General features: G+C 39.2%; 1 protein-coding gene across 3 annotated transcripts in view; it reads right to left on the bottom strand.

Annotated features, from left to right (window-relative positions):
• Nucleotides 1–19019, bottom strand: part of lrrk2 (leucine-rich repeat kinase 2) — a 50347-nt gene extending 31328 nt beyond the window's left edge. For 2 of the 3 annotated variants that reach the window (XM_055155307.1, XM_055155308.1), the window contains exons 1-13: nucleotides 18421–19019; nucleotides 16489–16574; nucleotides 15369–15478; nucleotides 15103–15191; nucleotides 14039–14173; nucleotides 13484–13618; nucleotides 9494–9625; nucleotides 9063–9182; nucleotides 5234–5394; nucleotides 4524–4603; nucleotides 3231–3337; nucleotides 2887–3016; nucleotides 1045–1169 (exon numbers count right to left, since the gene is read on the bottom strand). In XM_055155307.1, the coding sequence (XP_055011282.1) occupies nucleotides 1045–1169; nucleotides 2887–3016; nucleotides 3231–3337; nucleotides 4524–4603; nucleotides 5234–5394; nucleotides 9063–9182; nucleotides 9494–9625; nucleotides 13484–13618; nucleotides 14039–14173; nucleotides 15103–15191; nucleotides 15369–15478; nucleotides 16489–16574; nucleotides 18421–18562 (1552 nt within the window). In that variant the 5' untranslated portion in view covers nucleotides 18563–19019. Of the gene's footprint in view, nucleotides 1–1044; nucleotides 1170–2886; nucleotides 3017–3230; nucleotides 3338–3880; nucleotides 4377–4523; nucleotides 4604–5233; nucleotides 5395–9062; nucleotides 9183–9493; nucleotides 9626–13483; nucleotides 13619–14038; nucleotides 14174–15102; nucleotides 15192–15368; nucleotides 15479–16488; nucleotides 16575–18420 lie in introns of those variants that run through there. The other variant, XM_055155309.1, reaches the window with a different exon arrangement.
• Between the last annotated feature and the right edge of the window lie 70 nt (nucleotides 19020–19089).

Here is a 19089-nt window from a genome sequence, read left to right as displayed (position 1 = left end):
TGAGCCTCTAAACCAGAACTAACACCAAGACTTAAACCAGGTCTAAACCAGGACTAAACCAGGACTAAACCAGGTCTAAACCAGGTCTAAACCAGGTCTAAACCAGAACTAAAACCAGGTCTAAACCAGGTGTAAACCAGGTCTAAACCAGGACTAAACCAGGACTAAAACCAGAACTAAAACCAGGTCTAAACCAGGACTAAACCAGGACTAAAACCAGAACTAAAACCAGGTCTAAACCAGGACTAACACTAGGACTAACACCAGGACTAAAACCAGGATTAATCCATTCCAGGACTAAACTAGGACTAAAGCAGGTCTAAACCAGGTCTAAACCAGGACAAAAACCAGTGATCTCATATATAAAGCATTTCTCTATCAATAATATTTTTAATATGGTTAAGGAAAGACTGGACTTATTATTGTCTTTAAGTAGACAAAAGTTATTATGTTCAGATTTCCTCGTCTTTGCTACTTTACAACAAACAGTTTCTTATTCATGGAGACTTGGGCTCAACAGCCATTTTGGAGAGATTTGTTAAACAATAAATGACTTGATAAAGTCACTTTTTTTTGTTCTGTATCAGTGTTTTGATCTGCCACAATAATGTAATAATGAATTTAAATGAAAATATCTCAAATTGAAGGATTTCCTCAGCAATTTTTAGGTGAGATTAAAATGAGATTAATTAGATTAATTAATTACAGATCATAATTAATTAATCTCTCAATTTTTTTAATCGCATGACAGCACTAATTCTTTTGGTTAAAATTTTCCACAGACATGAAATTGAAGTATACTTTCAACTTTGTATTTCTATGGAATCATGCAGGTGACGTGCCTCCAGAAAGTTGCTCTGAGTTGCTTTAACAAATTATTATTAATCCTATACTAGTTCGGATATAGTTAAAGTCCATTATAAAACTATTCAGGAAAGATATTTTTGTTCACATGGGAATTTAGTTTTATATTAGTAATAATAGTAGAAGTAGCAGTAATAGTTGCAGTAGTAGTAGCAGTTGTTGTAGTAGTAGTATTCGTACCTGGACATAGCAGCACCAGAGTGGCCTTGAAAGCCTCCAGTTGAACAGCAGGTTCAAAGTTGTGAGTTTTCATCACAGATAGAATCTGCCCCATCGTCATGTTTAACTCATCTAGACCAGCGCCCCTATAAGACAGGTGGAGAAGAGCAGGGTCAGAAGGGGCTCCAAAAAATGGTATGTGTTTTAAAGCACTGTACATGTTTTTTCTTAGAGGGGGGTTAAAAATTTTTTTCCAGTGCAAGGTCTTGGTCAAAACCAAAACACTTCATGGTTCCAGCTTCAAGCTGCCATGTACCGGTATATGTTTATTAGACTTTCTGTTACCAATGGAAACCTGCCGTACAGCTAGTGACGTTAATGCATTGCACATGTGTTGTTACCACCACAGTATTCCCATTTATTCCAGTATTTAGACTGTACGGTTTGTGGAGTTTATAGTAGAGCCCGACCGATATATCGGTTGGCCGATATTATCGGCTGATATGGGCACCTCGATGCATATCAGCTATCGGCCGATATGCTTGCTGATAGGGGCCGATATTTCACGTGGGCGTCGTTAAAAATCTTAGACTCTCTACATTATGTTCATTTAATCCAATTTACAGACAGATAAATGTCCTAATATGTGTCTCCACATCAGTATTTATCTACGGAGTCATTTATCCGTGCGTGTGTCCGTATTGTCCCTGAACACACCAGAGTCGCGTCACTCACGTGTGTTTGTTTACATCCGCAGACATAGATCCAAACATTGAGATTATTTTCTTTTTACGGACAATCGGTTTGAGTCTGAATTAAAAGGACATTTATTAGTGCAGATTTGTGATGTGAGGAGGAGCCTGTATGAGCGGTGAGTGTTGGAAATATGTCGACTCTGAAGCTAGTTTTAGTCATTCGTTATGGGTTAGCTGCTGTAGCTCCCGCACATAAACAGACTGTTTTCTATTGGTCTATTGTAAAGTGACTACACTGGCCGTATATTTGTTACTGGACCAGCACTGATATGTAAATGAGCTGTGAACAGACGTGTGAATTATGACATTTGCGCATATAATTCATTACCGCGGCGCGCAGCATTTACGGCTAAAGGCTAATAGCGCTAGTTTCTTTACTAGTTATGGGTCCGTCGCGGACGAAATGACTCTTAGAACCGGCTCTTTAAAGGGAACGACGGGAGCCTGATCCTTATTGGGAGCCGTGTTTTCTCTTTCTCTCACTTTTTTCCTGTTCACGCCGCGTGCAGACTCGTGGTTTGACAGCGGCAGAAAACGAAACTTTGAGAAATTTGCGTGTACGTAGGATTAAAAAAAAACAAAAAACAAGCATATTTGGCTGTAGTTTAGCATAAAATAAATAAGTCCTTGTTTAGACCTTTTTCAGTCCTGGTTTAGACCTGGTTCAGTCCTGATTCAGTCCTGCTTTAGACGTGCTTTAGTCCTGCTTGCAACAAAACAATCTGAAGAGCCGCTTGGGAGCCAAAAGAACCAGCAGCTTTTAGTGAGCCGAGCCAAAAGAGCCGGTTCTCTAAAAAGAGCTGGAATACCCATCACTAGTGTCTAGAATATGATGCAAAAATGCCATTAAGTCAACCTACTGTCTGTAAATATGATGTAAAGAGGCAGAATAACAATAAATGTTGCCTAAATAAACCCAATTTAAAATCCACTAAATATATCGGCGATTATATCGGCTATCGGCAGCGCCAACTCCCATTATATCGGTTTCATATTGGCCACAGCAAAATCCATATAGGTCGGGCTCTAGTTTATAGTAAATAGTCCATACATCCCTGTCTTCAGTATTTAGACCATGCCGTGTAAATTTTCAGTGTATAGACCATACCGTCCTTGGAACAGTAGACTGAGCAATCGACAGGCACTGACAGACACTTCAGTCGAGGCCACGTGTTTCTTCATCATCTCCACTATGTTCACATGGAGTCCACTAGAGAGCAGCAGCGGGCGCATTTTACCTGCAGTTAAAAAGAACAATGTTTTAACTATGTTCATCATTATCTTACTCAAATTTGTATTTTGATTACTTTGTGCATCTTTAGTTCCGAGCACTCAAAGTTGTTAAGTCAGTTCTTTATGGTCAGATTGAGTTAAAACAAAGTTACATTAAAGTTTAACTTGAGTAACAGAGTTTCAGACAGAGCAGTGCCTCTAATTAGATATGGGACTCACTCTTGTGCGTGAGCAGGGCTGTGATGGCGCTGGTCGCCGCCTGAAACACTTTGGTCGACGAGGAGTGAAGCAGCATGGCCGCCATCAGCTGTCTGTGAACTGGAGTCCTGGAAACATAAACATGTCCTTTAGCTCAGGGAAAGTTGAAGCAGTGTAGCTTTTCATGTAAAAAAGTGAAATTGGGGTGGACCGCCCAAGCACAGTCAGGCAGAGTGGCTTACAGCATTTACTTCTGGGTTTACAATAAAATGCTTCATTTTTAGATGTCCTATTTCACAAAGTGAGACTTCTACAGTAGTCTCAAAACAAAATATACCTACTGTATTTTTGGTACTATAAGTTGCACCAGCCAAAAAATGCGTGAAATGAAGAAGAAAAAAACACATATAAGTCGCACCGGACTATAAGTCGCACTTTTTGGGGGAAATTTATTGGATAAAATTAGAGACCAGGAACCGACATTTCACTTTTTCATTTTGAAAGGCAAGTTATAGTAATAACATTAAAACAGAACAACAGGCTGTTAATGTAACATATGAACATATAACAACAGAACAGAACAAGTTTACAAAACTTTACATCTCACTCCAAATCACTCAACCCGTTGAATTCTTCATCCTCGGTGTCACTTTTGAGCAACTCAAACCTACCTCCGGAGGTAAACGAAGCGCTGCTTCCTCTCCTGCATAGCTGTCGTCAGACTCAGCATCAGTTCCAGTTAGAATTATTCCGGCCTTTCTGAATCCCAACAGGATGGATTTGGGTGTCACTGAAGTCCAGGCTTTGTCCATCCATCCAATGACTTCCAGGAGAGTTACATGGTGCACCCACCCGGTTATTGTGAAGATGGGTTCTCCATCCCGGCTTTCCGCCAGTCCTCACAAGTTTCTCGCTCACTCCAAACTTTCTTTCTGCTGCTCGATTACCGTTTTTGGCTGCATATTTCGCTACTTGCAGCAGGACACATGCAGGAGACATTCGCAGTAGGGCGCAAAGTGACAGTGGTACAGGAGTAATAGGAGTAGCAGATAATGACACACAAGCCTAGAGCGCCCTCTCACAGCTGTCAGTGTGAACATTTTAATACATAATTCACACTGGAGTATAAGTCGCAGGACCACCCAAACCATGAAAAAAAGTGTGACTTATAGACTTAAATACAGTACATACATTTTTTCTTTATGTAGGTACATTTTCACGGTATATTATTAAAGTATATTATATTATATTATATTATATTATATTATATTATAAGGTATATTATTACATAAGGAAAGAAAGACCAAAGTTCACCTGTGTCCCTGATCCTCCTCAGACTGGTTCACTCCAGCTCCATGCAGTAACAGGCTGTGAATCGCCCAACTCGCCGCCTCCTAAAAAAAACATTATAATTTATTTGAATACATTTTGATGAGTTCCATTTGTCATTTTTTCCTTTTAAAAGTTATGTTGCTCAGATAAAATGTTGCTCTGAAGATATAAAGTATTTAACTCAAAGGTGCACTGTGTAACTTTGGTGAAGGGTCTCACTGGAAATGTTATTAGTGATATGTTTCATAGTATGGCATTAAAAACTGCTATCATCATGCCAAAATATCTTTAAAAAACATGTAACCAGGGTCCCCTGTTCGTAGATCTAACCTATAACTAGGCAGAGTTGCAGTTCCTTGCAGTGCAATTTTGCACTTAAAAAAAGCGACTAATCCATGTGTACTTAAAGGAGATATATTGTGCATGTGTCTGCAGTATAATTATAATATATGACATACATGGATCATTATGTTATAAATTGCACATTTTAAATCACAACACTGATCTAAAACAATAAAAAAGCAGCAGTGCCAAATGGGAGCTGACATGGGCGTAAAGGCTGTATTTGATAATGTGTGCATTGTGTCACCATGGTAACTGCTAAACATTCCACTGTAGACATTTATCCAGTAGTCCCCCCCAGCATAGCAGTTACTGCAAAGTATCAATATGATATACATTAAAAACTTGACCTGCACTGAAGGTTCGGCTGCGTGGAGCTCCAGAGCAGAGCAGCACACTTCCATCCAGTTCAGCCCCAGATGGAGCACTTCCTGTGGGCCACGCTGCTCCTCCTCCTCCCCCTCCTCCAGACCCTGAGCTGCAGCAGCCTGGTTCTGCACGATCGTCGCCGCTGGACACACAAAACAATCACTGTTACCTAACACAGAGGAATATCTGATTATCTCATTTAATATTGAATCAGTTTGAAGGAAATATTTGAAATGTTGCCAAGAAATGGTTAAGTGAATGACATCAATGGCCAAAGAGACAGAGGGAAACTGTTTATAGAGTCAAAAGTATTACTTGTACACTTAATTGTCCCTAAAGAGTAATGTGTATGTTACAGGCCTCGGCCCTTTGGTGCTTGATTATTCATGTTCCCGTTGTCTCTTGTTTCTTTTGTGTGTATGTGATCAGTCCGCGAGCCCTGAACTCGGATGCGCGGGAGCAGAGACTGCCGGACGGAGGCTTCGCATTGGATCGCTCTGGGGATTGGCCGGACACCCTTCTGCCCCCACCAATCTGTGGATGCCACCTGTGGGGCGTGGAGTATAAAAGCACTGTCTTCCGCCTGCTCGGCATGACTGGGTGCCTGTGTGCCAGCTTGCCCTTTTGTTTGGTTATTTCTTTGGTTGTCTCATTTTTCGTTAAGATGCCGGCTGTTGCAAAACTTTAGTTAGTTTTTTTTTGCATTGTAATTAGTTAGGACTCCTCAGTTTAGTAGTTTATTTTTTATTTAAATCTTTTTATTTCATAGCAACCTTTCTTTGTTTTTTCTCTCTACACTGTAGAATAATAAATTCACAGTTTTTAGTTAAACCTTTAACATCTTGTTTTTTGTTTATTGTTTTGTTTATTGTTACTTCCCTTCTCCCCTAGCAAAGGGAATGTAACAGTGTCCTCTGTTTTTGACCCATCTTTCAGTGTCTCTGGGTTAAACCATAAACTGTATAAAGAAGTGGACCAAGCATGACGTCACCCATAGTGTTTGCTCCAGCTATATAAAGTCAATAGAGGCTCGCAGTTGAAGAGCTGAATATGGAGCCCATATTTGGAATTCCGACCACGGGTATAGCAACCAAAGAGCCAATCCGGAGCAAGGCTGCTGAAGGTAACGACCCTGTCCCGCTGCTCATTTCCTTTTGATACTTGTTGATGTCATCAACATTCCCTGGGGTGTGATGCTAACTGTAGGCTCTGCTCTGTCTGAAGCTCTGTAATTCCAGTTATGGAACTTACCTGGAAAACTATGGAATTACACAAATATAAGGGCACATGATATTATAAAAGATAATACTACATTTTAATGTTGAAAATCACATTCTATTGTCTAAATAAAGAGCATATGGCATCAGAATCAGTATGAAGGTTGTTCCTTAATTGAAATTGAGTTTGACATTTTAGTACTGTGACACAAGAGTTAGCAGCCCGCAGATCACAGTTTGAGAAATATTGTTATAAATGCCACTTATAATTCTCGTCTTTGTTTTGGTCTGAGGGTCTTTCTCTCTCTAAACTGTAGCTTTAAGGACAAATGGGTCACACACTGCACAGTGCTGACCTCCTAACCACGAGTATTTATAAACTCATATCTGGGAGTTTCCATGTTGCATAATGAACTAAGAAAACCACTGCATTAGATACGGCCAAGGTGTGTTAGTAAATGACTATTCCAGTTCTATTTTTAATTTGCTTGTGAATCGCTTTACACTAGTTTCTTAGATGACTTGTTACATAGTTTATATTTAGTTATTACTGTGTCTGAATTACTCAGACTGAATAAAGAAAAGACATAAATCCATTTAAGGGTGGCCAATAAAGACACATGAACAAATAAACATCTAAATATAAGAAATTTTAACTGGAAATTTAACTATAATTGCAAAATTATCGTAATTTCTTGGTTTAATTAGTTGTAGATATGCAAGAGCTATCACAGTCACATCTAAATAGCAATTTGTCACAATTAGCAAACCTTAAAAAGGAAGTATTTTAGGGGTATTAAGTGCTAACACATAACATATTGAAACAACCATAAAACACTCTAAAAACACCTCCAGATATGTTTTGGATGAGAAACTATCATTGACAGTATCTAACAGTAGCTAGCAATAGACATGGATTAGTGCTGGACAATTTTTGAAAAATATTTCATTGAGATTTTCTGATAAACACTGAGATTAGATTTGTGAGATGATTCTGCTGAAACTTCACATGTCCAGAAGAATTGACAAAAAGACTGAAATATGAAAAGACAAATTAACACTAAACTCACATTTCAGTTTGTACAGATCTTAAGTATGGGGTTAGCAGCTTTTACCTGGTCCCTGAAGGGTTAACCAGGTTTTGTATTCACCCTGTGCGTCTGTGTGTGTGTGTGTCTGTCCACTCACGATAATCCTGCCATTTATGGACCAATTGTCACCAAATTTGGTATGTGGGTCAAGCCCCCGAGTAAAAAAAGTTTTATAATGTTCCGAGGTCATTTGAGGTCACATGGGTAAATTTCGGAATTTCAATTTCTGAATTATCTGCAGGCTAAAATATTCACCCAATCATCACACAAGTTGGCACACACATAACCGAGGTATGGGCTGGAGTCCTAATAAGATGGCTTCCGTGGTAATGAACTGCCCCCACCATTGTTTGCAGAGATTGTGTTTTTTGTGGAGGAAATTATGGTATTCAAAAGTGCAGTCTTTGTGATTCATTAATTCTATCCATTCAGATTTTGATCCCTTGCAGCTCTATCACAGATCATAACATTGTAGCTGACAAAAGCATAATATAACTGCTTTAAATTTTGCACAGCCTCAGTGGTCACAAGTTTATAATATAAATCCTATAACTTGTGATTTTGATCTACAACTCTGCATTCTTTTGTTTGTTTTGGGTCAGAGAATCACGGACACAATGTGAATTATGAAGTATTAAAATAACTGGTGTGAACATTAGACTCCGTGCAAGATGCTGTAAGCATCTGCGGTAACACTGAGTAAATCGAATCACACAGAGGAGGCAGTGCGTTCAAAAAGAACGAAATACATGTTTTATTTAGATCACTTACTGTTTAGTTTGACACTGCGAGAGATTCATTATCAGTTTTTATGTTGCTTCAGAGGTGGTTATCTGGACAGTGTTTTTGAAATTGATCCAGAAGCCATTTTCAATCAGATGCTGCTGGTCTGAGTTAAGATGGTCTTACACTGTGCGATTTACAGGCAGATTTTGACATATATTTTAGCCACAACAATAATAACGTAGTGTCAAATTTCAGCTCCTCTGTGCATCAATGTCGTGTTACCTCCTCACGATGAAAGCACAACAGTTGATTGTGCAGTTGCAGGAGTATCAGACATGTTTGATATCTGTGGTAGTTGTAGGGTCAGTGACACAGTGTGAGTTTGGAAATAATTTATAACGTCTTGAAATTTCCCAGTGCACAATATATCACAATAATATTGAAATCACAATTTGAGTTGACACAGTTACCAAACCTGCAAAGGCTGCACTAATTTAGATAATACAATGTCCCCTGCAAAGAACAAAATATTCTCTTTTTGTGGAAAAAAATCTGTATTTTAGAACTCTACAGAAATGTTCTAAGATGCATGGGATTCTTAGTTTATCAATTCTTATACCATGGTCAGTGAGAATTCTAATGCTAACTGCTGTTTTTATCGCACTCCGTGGAGTAACACCACTCTGCTGTGTGTCAGTGCTGTTGTTTAATCCCTTCATATATCAGTCTTCTGTCAAATGTTTATGTTCTTGGTGTTCATTCTGGTGTGAACTCACTGAGGCTGGCGAGGCAATTGAGTGCGGCCGTCTGAAGTACTGCGTTATCAGGAAACGTCTCACAGGCTTGAACCACTGCTCTCTGCACTCCATGAACAACCAGGATACTGTAGTAACTCTCTGAGAAGACAAGACATCAAATCAACACCTCTGCTCCATCTGACCCTCTCTGACTGCCTCCGCCTCCCACGTAGGTTCGTCCTTCTCTCAGTTTAGCCCTAACTTTGTCATACTGTAGTCCTGGTTTAATCCTGGTTTAGTCCTGGTTTAGTCATGGTTCAGTCATGGTTCAATCATGGTTAAGACATGATTTAACTCCTGATTTAGTCTTGGTTTAGTTCTGGTTTAGTTTTGGTTTAATCCTGGGTTAGTCATGGTTTAGTCCTGGTTTAACTCCTGGTTTAGTCATGGTTGTATCTGTAGGGTCTGACCTGAGGTGAACTTGTTGAGGAGGCAGCAGCCCACTTCCTGGATGTCCTCGACTTCAGGAAACGTATCCATGGCAACAGTGACCAAACGGTAGCACCGGACACTGCCAGACATCAGGATCTCTACATTACTACCTGGACACAAATGATGTCGGAATATTTAGGTTTTTAAGTATCTGCTTGGGACATTAAAGGGCATATGACAGGTTCAACTACTCATTTCTTAGTAAATATAATTATATTTGAAATTTTATGAAAAATATTCACAAGTTGTCTCTGCACTTTGGATGGACTTTTCCATGTTGATGACACAGGGAGAGGGATTCTGCTTTAGGATATCTGCTACTTCCTGTATTGTCCAAGTTTTTGCTTTAAACTTTTTTCCACAAAATGCCAATTTACTGATGTAAAACTATGAGAAATATTTACACCTGGTATTATACCACCAAACCAAGTCACAAATAGAAAACACAAGAAAACCTGCACTTTAAACAATAACTCCTAAAGACGTCTGTCCCATTCCAGTGAATTTACTTGTGACAGGATGTTATACGTTTAGGAGAAGCATATAATTTAGAGACAATTTCATTTAAGTCACTGAAACTGACACACATTAGACAGACTTCCTGTCTTTTGTCTGAAGAAGGAAGCAGCTGTGAACAAAGAATGCATTCAAGTTTTTAATTAATCAAATTATATTTAAAATTACATCAACCTAAAGCAGATATATACATAAAGTAGAAAACAAACTGCAATTGCACATTTGTTAAAAATGTGTTAAAAAGGTTCTTTTTAACAGACCACTGTGTTGTTTACACATAAGTTGACATGTTTCGGATGCGTTCTGCATCCTTCTTCCGAAGGGTCCCATGATACTACAAGACCGACATATGATTAAGTATATATAGTAATTTGGACTGTATATATGAATTTAGATTCTCATTTAGATTGTCAGCAGTTACTGACTAAATTAAATGTAAAATGTTTAGAACTTTTACATCGAAGAGGTTCATTTCAGTCTTTCATGGCCACATTTACATTATGTTTTTTAATTCCAATTTAATTATTCAGAATTAATTAATTTGGAATAAAATTATTCTCCTTCGAGTTTACATGGAAATAATAATTCCTAATTAAAGTTGTAAACCTGGAACACGTTAAATCGGCTTTATTTAATTCTGCTCAACGTCTGGCGGTGGAGAAGTGTTCTGATTGGACAGGGACACGAATGTGTTTACGTCGACCGGAACAAAACACACACTTGAGCTGCTACCGGCTTTTTTGCCATCTCGGTTTGTTGTTACGGGTGGGGATGCGTACCGCTGTTCCCCAGTTTGTATGGACGGGGAAACAGTCCGAACCCAGACTTCTGAACCAGCGGGAGCAGCTCTGGTTCAGGTCAAGCCCCAATGAGCTGGACCGGGGATTGGTGTTAGGTGCCTCAGCCTGAGAAGCACTTTCCCCAGAGAAGAACTAAGAGCACGGAGGATGGACTGCTCAGAACAAGATATATAATGAACTAAACAGGATTCGCACTTCTGTTCAGATGTTTTGCCCTACCTCGGAACCAGCCCTGGAGCACGGAGGACAGGAGCAGCCTGCCCGTACCTGTAGTCCACAGTGCATTCTCACTTTTGCCGCACGGATCCACTGGTCTTGCTCGCCCCAGTCTGGACCCAGCACATGGAGGAAGGAGCCTATGGACCTGTCTGACCAACCTGCTCGGAGAACGGCAAAAGACCAAGGAGGAGCTGCGCTCTGTGGTGAGTGCTATCGTGTATTTCCCACTGTTACGCTGACTCGGAGCTTCTGCTCCGGGCTGATGCGCGGTGAGTTGTGTACAGACCTAGGCCACATGCTGCTGTTTTAGGAGTTCATGATGATAACTTGGGAAGAGGACAGCTCACGGTGCTAACTGGGAACCTTGGTACCTTTCGCAATTACATAAACACCGGGAAACAGAGATTCGGGGATGCAAACATGATGCAAACTTTTTCCACCATATTGCATATAGTGAATAATTGCATCAGAAGGGTGATCCAACGCATATGCACTGAAAGACCGGAATTATTTTTTAAGAGGAATAAACATTTACATGATCGCGGAATAAATTAATTCCGCTTTAAAACTGGAATAAACCACCCACTTAATTTGGATTTAAGTTTAATTCCAAATAAGTTTAATTCCGAATAATCATTAGGAATTAAGTGTTTACATGGTCTTTTTAAAGCAGAATTAATTTATATTCGGAATTAAATTATTTTTTTTCTGAATTAAAACTCTCATGTAAACGGGGCAAATATTATTTCCAAACAAAAGGTCTGTTAAAACTGTCTTTTTAACAGACCAGTGTGTGTTGTTTACACATAAGTTGACATGTTTCCCTTCTTCATAAGGGTCACGTGATGTGTCTTAAAGAGGCTACTGAGACAAGCCCACAGGGCAGTAAACAGGGACGAGGGGGCCTATCAACTATCAAGGACCTGGGAAGCTGATGGCACTATTCCCCCACCAATGAAGATACAAGAATGGTGCCAAAATCAGTGTAAATTCAAGACTCTTCATACTAACATCACATGACCTGTTTGAAGAAGGGAAACAAGTCAAGGTTTGTGTAAACAACACACTGGTCTGTTAAAAATAATCTTTGTTTGGAAATAATTTTGAATGACCAAAAACTCTTTGAAGTAAAAAACATCTAGACATTTTACATTGTATTTTGTTAGTAAAAGCTGGGTTCATGGTGAGAATCTAAACTCTATGAATCCAAAACAATAGTTGTTTTGGATTAGTAGAGTTTAGATTCTCAGCTTGTGTATGTATTCTTAGCAGTGGCGGACCGTGCATTTCACACCTAGTAGTGTTACATCTGAAACACTCCACTCCTCAATAATTATTTTATGGTTATAAAAGCATCTTATTATACAGAGACACAGTATAAAGAGCTGTTGCATCACAGATAGATAACTCCTCTAGCCACAATCAGGGGTGTAATGAGTGTGGTACGTGGGCATACGCTGTTCACCCACTTCTCCCGACGTGAGATATTAAAAAATAACAAATATAAAATAACCTACAACTTAAATGTCAAACCAGAGCTATTGACAATGGTGAAAATAACCTGCATAGGCTAACTAGGACTAAACCAGGACTAAAACAGGAATAAACCAGGTCTAAACCAGGTCTTAACCAGAACTAAACCAGAACTATGTTTCAGGATGGGTCTGGAGGTGCACCCATGTAGACTGTTGGGTGACCGCTCTCTCTCTCTCTCTCTCTCTCTCTCTCTACCTCTCTCTCTCTCTATCTCTCAAGTCCAAGATGAGTCCTGGTTTAGTCCCGAATTAGACCTGGTTTAGTCCTGGTTTAGACTTGGTTTAATCCTGGTTTAGACCTGTGTTTAGTCCTGGTTTAGACCTGGTTTAGTCCTGGTTCAGTCCTGGTTTATTCCTCATGAATCGTGTACCCCCACTTAAAAAATCCCCACTACACCACTGGTAATTAATAAGAGTAATATGTAGTAATAATAATTTGCATAGCCCGCTACAGATGCAGGTTGCTGCCTTGGCTGGTGCGCTCTCTGACTGTCCAATCAATGGGTCTGAATATGGTAACTTTGCCATATGCCTGTTAGAAGGCCCTGGTGACACCAACTCAAAATCTGATTGGCTGAAGCAACAGTTTCATCAACATTTATTTTGTGTCCGAGGGCCTGCAGAACAGATTGTGAAGGCCTCAGGACACTTCTTTGACTCTGACCCTGCCTAGCAACAAATGATGGCTGAAATGTGATTGGTTAAATGCTTTAATAAGCAAATATATGATTCTCAGTATGTGTGTTATACTATATAGTGTATCCCTTGTACAATGTTAGACAAGGGGCAAAGCTGAGGCTTCTGCTTCTTCCTGTTCAGACTTTATATAAATGATTTGTCTTACACTAGCCTCTGTGAACTATCTGAATAAAATGAACTGAACTGATGAAGCACTTACTGAGCTGTGCCAGTAGGAGGAGCACTCTGAGTCCATGCAGCAGTAGCTCTGGGCTGTCATTAAACTTGTACAGAGACGAGATGACCGAGATGTGATCCTGTCTCTCCACAAACTCCAGTAACACGTCCTCTCTGTCTGAAAAAATAATACATTCATTATACTTTAACTGTAGTCTAATGTAGTTTCGTCCTCAAAACAATAGAGAAAGCTCTATCTCCTGTGCCGCTTCTCTCTGTGCAGAAACCCCCAGAAACCACTGCTTTCCTTTCCTCAGCCTTGTGTCTCTCATTTTGTTCAGAGAAAACTGATTTATCATCAGTAATAGCCTTACACTTTTAATGTGTTTTACGAGCTTGTTGAAGCCTCTCACAACCATTGTAGCTACAGCTGGCTGTGTAACTAGACATTTATTTAGCTTGTTAATGAGAACTTTCCTTTGTGGAGGTGGTCAGTCAAACTGAAGGAATCACTAAAGTCTATGGTCCTTCGCCTCTATAGGATGCTATATGTGCCTCTAAATGAAAACCCATTCAGTAAACAGCAGTGGTCTTGTACCTGTGTCCAGCAAAGAGGACAGAGCACAGCAGCCCTGCACCTGTACTTCCTCACTCTCTTTAAACATCTTCATAGCGGTCATCACAAGGTCAAACACATCCTCCTCCTCTTCCAGGACTAGCAAACGCATCACCTCTGAAACATGTGAAAAACACAAAGCAGTACCGTGTGAGAGAAGACTGAAATAGGGCTGTTGATTTTTCTGGAAAACACAGTGCTGTGTTGTAATTAGGCCCAAGAGCCAATTGGGTGTAGGGCCTACTGCTTTTGCTAAAATGAGAGCATAGGCCACAGTGAGCGCATGGGCGAATGCGAGAAGACATAGTGCAGCTTTGTCCTCCTGGGCACCCCTGGCATAAACAGCAGTATCCCAGTAACCCACGCCCAAGACCTGGGCCATATTCATTGCTGCTAAAATGAATGAAAGTCAGTGGGAAATCAGAGGGTAACCCCGACGAGATGGTGTGGATGCACCTGTCATTGTGGGAAAGGTTGAGAACTTTCAAAAAACATATAATATGCTGTGCCCATGTTAACAGATATATATTGTTTTTGCTAAAAATATTATTACTTTATTATTAGGGCCTATTGCTTTTGCAATAGTGTCTCTCTTGCAGCGTATTTTACAGCTGACCTGTATGTCATTAGTAGAATACACTGAACACTGTGTCTCATCAATAACCATTATTAAAGGTTTTAACCATCACACAAACCGCTTTAGAAGAAGACGACAGTATGAAATTAACTGATGTGGGTAGAACATTAGATTTGTTTATAAAGGTTTTTTTTGAGATGCACTATGTAACTTTTCTGACAGGAGATCTGCCACTGCTTGTCTCCATGGTTTTGTATGACATATTCCAATATATGGCATTAAACTATCAATAAATTTCAATTACAGGTGTTTATAGTGCTAAAAAACATACATCCTTACTGTGAGAGGGATTGCCTCTTCACAGATTTGAGCAGCAATGTGTAAAGCAAGTAACATCTCCATGGAGACAAGAAGGATACATCATACCCTCCCCCTGAAAAGTTAATAGTGGACTGTTAATGAGTTGTACCTGATCTGAGCAGCAGAGCCAGAGCCCGCAGAGTGACCATGGTCACTTTTGCGTCTGCAGCATACTGAGAGAGGACCTTTAAAATGTGCCTGAAATACACCAGAAAATATAAAATATTAAAGGGCCTGTACCTCATTTTTTCATGTAATAAAGAAAAATGTGTCTTTCTCCAGTACAGACAGATCAGGGCCTCCAGATAGCATCAAACCCCGAGGGAATATTGATGACATCAGCTGCAAAGTGTCAGCCATGTTTAGTGTACTCACTGGTGCACCCCCAGCACCTCCCAGTCCCTTGCAGCCTGCAGAGGAGCCGTGAGCTCGGACAAAGTTCTGGGGCGGATTTCAATCAGACGAGACAACAGTGACCACCCCAACTGAAACAAAACAGACACAATGTATTCTCATTACAGATAAGATAGAAAAATTACTGCAACTAGAGATGCACTATTTTTCTGACAAGTACTGCATTTACAATTAGATTAAGCAAATTATATAAATAAATTACTGAATGAATGAAATGAATTTTATAAAGTAAAAGCAGGATTCAAATGAGTGCACACTGGCTGCATCTAACTATAAAGCATTTTATCACAAACCAGGAAATAAAGATAAAAAAAAAGAAAATGTGGTTCTCAGTTTTAATACAGCATATATAAGGAAGAATGAACGATACTCAGCCCTAGTACAACATGTCACAGTATTTGAGACAAGAGGATGATCCAGTTTAGAGACTTCATAAGACCTTCTAAAACTGTTGTGTTCCTTCGTCAGTCAAATAAAGACTTTTTTTTTTTCTATTTCTCCAAACTAGTAACTGTAAACAAATTAGAAGGCCAGATGGAGCAGAGGATGAAGAGGAGAAGCAGAGAAGCAGGGGAGAGGGGTAAACGGAGCAGAGGATGGAGTAGAGGAGAGAGTCAGAGGAGCAGAGGAGAGGGTCAGAGGAGCAGAGGAGAGAGTCAGAGGAGCAGAGGAGAGGGTCAGATGGAGCAGAGGAGGTTGTATAAGTCATAAACGTGTTATTATTGCTGAGCTTATGACTTTTTAATGTGTCACGGAGATTGAATCACGAGACACAGTGAACATGACTGAACATGTGAAAATGTCTACAGAGAGAGAGAGAGAGAGAGAGAAACAGAGGAGAAGGTGGGGTTGAAAAGAAATTGAGAATAGAGATCTATAAATAGAGGGAGAGAGGAGAGCATTTTTTGACATAAAGAAAATAAAAACATATTTCCATCAGTGAACAAAGTTGAATGATGATACATCTCTTTTTCTGAAAACTCCCACTCTCACAAGTCTAGAGAGGACTAAACCAGGGCTAAACCACCAATAAACCAGGATGGATTGGAACCAGGACTATACCCGGTCTAAAATCTGGTACCTGCTGCACTGTTTTACTGCTGATGTTGGATGAAACCACAATCATCAGAGGACCATGGACATCTAACTCTGCAAACAGCTCCGCTGCTACAAGACAAATATGAAAATTATTAATACAAGCACTGAAAAACTTTAAAAAATAGGACTAAACCAGGACTAAACCAAGACTAAGGAAGGTGTTGTTTCCTCTTCATGAATATTCAGAAGGTGTCAGTCTGTGTTAGTGTACGATGAATGACTGAGGTAAAAACACATTTGCTGAATCACCATCATGTGAGGTTTAGGTGAAGTTATCTCATAATTTACTGTTTGGGGTCAAAGGGTCTGACTAATAAAGTTAGTTTCATTCTGTTCTTTTAAAACACAGACTGACGTAAACATAAGTACAGGGCTGTGTTTGGCCTATAGCAAACCAATGTGAGAATGCCACTGCAGCTGGACTCAACAATCACATGTTATATTCACATGGGAATAGAGATATGGTACAGCTCCCTTCTGCAGACTTATAATGCATGTTTGAAAAAGAATGTCCTTATTCTGTGTAAAAGCTGCTAACCCTGTAGTTTAGACCTCTACAAACATGTTCTGAAATGTCCCTGTGTATCAGATGTTTTTCCCATGTCTCTCCATGGGGTCTTATTCTGTGTAAAAGCTGCTAACCTTGATTTTCAGACCTCCACAAACATGTTCTGAAAAGCTGCTTCTTGTGTTATAGTTTGAAGTGGGGATTTCCAACTTCAATGTTAATGTTCCTGTTTATACTGTTTAAACCAAATCTTGATTTTAAAAGTCTATCACAGTTGCAATTTTGTCAGGAAAAAGAAAACTACTAAATATTTTTGCAGAATTTTACTGAATTCCCCTGTAAAAGACACTCTGAAATTTTCAATTGTATTTTTCTGGTTAAAAATAAAAAAACACACTATAACTTTTTCTACATCCTCTTTTAGACTTGTATTGGTTTCAGATGGTGTTTCTTTTTATTGTTTTTCTCACCACAACATTTTAAGTGTATTTCTTGAGTATTCATTCCACAAATTAGATTCTTTAGTGCAGTCATATGACAAAACACACTTTTAATTAACTTCACTTGATCAAATATTTCACAGTAATAACTTTAGCAGACCAAAATGAACAAAGTTTTCCATTTTCTTTTCAACACAGTAGTTTACACAAGTTCAGCGTCACCAGGTCTATAATAGCTGAATAGTTATAATAAAACACTAATGCAAAGTTATCTAATAAATAATTTATAGCAGTTTCATTATAGGCTTAGTACTTAGTAGTTACCATTTCAGTTTAGTTTATTCTTTATTAGTCAGTGATCATAAAGCAAATTCATGAATATCACAAACCCAGATTTAACTACTGATACTTTCCCACTACAGTCCTTGGGCAGGTGAGCACACTAAAAATACAAAATCTCTTTCCAATTACATTATAAGACTAGTCACAATGTCACCATTTCAAATACATGATATGTCCTACAGTCCATACAAATATTACAGTTATTATGTACAAGTTTTTACAGTGACTACATTACAAATTAATATGACTGATGTTGACAAACTTGATCTAAAATCTAAAATGTGCTTTTTCAAATTCCAAAAAACCAAAACCAAGAAAATACAAAACTATTCAGTAAAGGTCCAATTTTGGGCTAATAATGTGATTTTTTCCCCCCTCATCAATAAATAAGTATCTGGTTTTGGCACTAGTTTTAGTATAGATTAGTATCTGGGTTTTGATCATTTTTACTTTAGAAGTGAAAGTCGAAAGACTGGGAGGAAAATTTACATTTGTGTTTATTTATTTACAACACAAATATAATGTTATGTAATAAATGAATCATACAGTTATAATACAACTGACCCATATATTAAACTGTATGTAAAGCAATTACAATGGACAAAATTGACAAAAAATCACTTACCATATTCCGTGTGCGCCAGAAAGTTGAGGTCCTGTATAATCTGAATTAACGTGGGCATCTGATCTTCATCTTTGGGAGTTTTTAATCGCACCAAAAGCTTCCTTAACTTTTCCACCAGCTCTTCTTTGTCTTTGTCAGCCATTGTCAATGTTCAGTTTTGGTTGTAAAGCGAAAAAACTATTTTGTAATGCGCATTTAAGTCAATTAATCCATGTTAGATCACACCAGACGCGTTGCAGACAGCGGCATAAATCCTCCACAAACTCTACTACAATTACAACACATGATTTCATATTAGCAAAATTGCACAACATTAAGCTATAGTATTATACAGTAAAAAGCGGAACTTATCAATTTTTGAGTAGTTTCACTTCGGGTTTGGCGAGAGGACGTAACCATCGTGTCCAAGCGCGCGTCCACTAACTTTCCCCCGTCACGTTACTCATTTTGTTCGGACTTTTGCGGTTAAAAATGCGGCGTGTTGTCCCGAAGAGGCGTGTTTCCTCTTCCCCCGTGTTCACGTCATATGACCGATCCACAGAAAAGTCCATTTGTCGAGAAGGAAACGGAGAAAGGCACACTCCAAACCAAAGCCAAGCCCCGACTGTCAGTCTATCAGGGCGGTGTTATGGTCAATTCTGGACCCCTGTTCAGATGTATGCAATTTAA

Source organism: Boleophthalmus pectinirostris, unplaced genomic scaffold (assembly GCF_026225935.1).
Source record: "Boleophthalmus pectinirostris isolate CB_2022bp ecotype Guang Dong unplaced genomic scaffold, ASM2622593v1 HiC_scaffold_2, whole genome shotgun sequence".
Lineage (NCBI taxonomy): Eukaryota > Metazoa > Chordata > Actinopteri > Gobiiformes > Gobiidae > Boleophthalmus > Boleophthalmus pectinirostris.
This window is presented reverse-complemented; position numbering and strand designations above follow the sequence as displayed.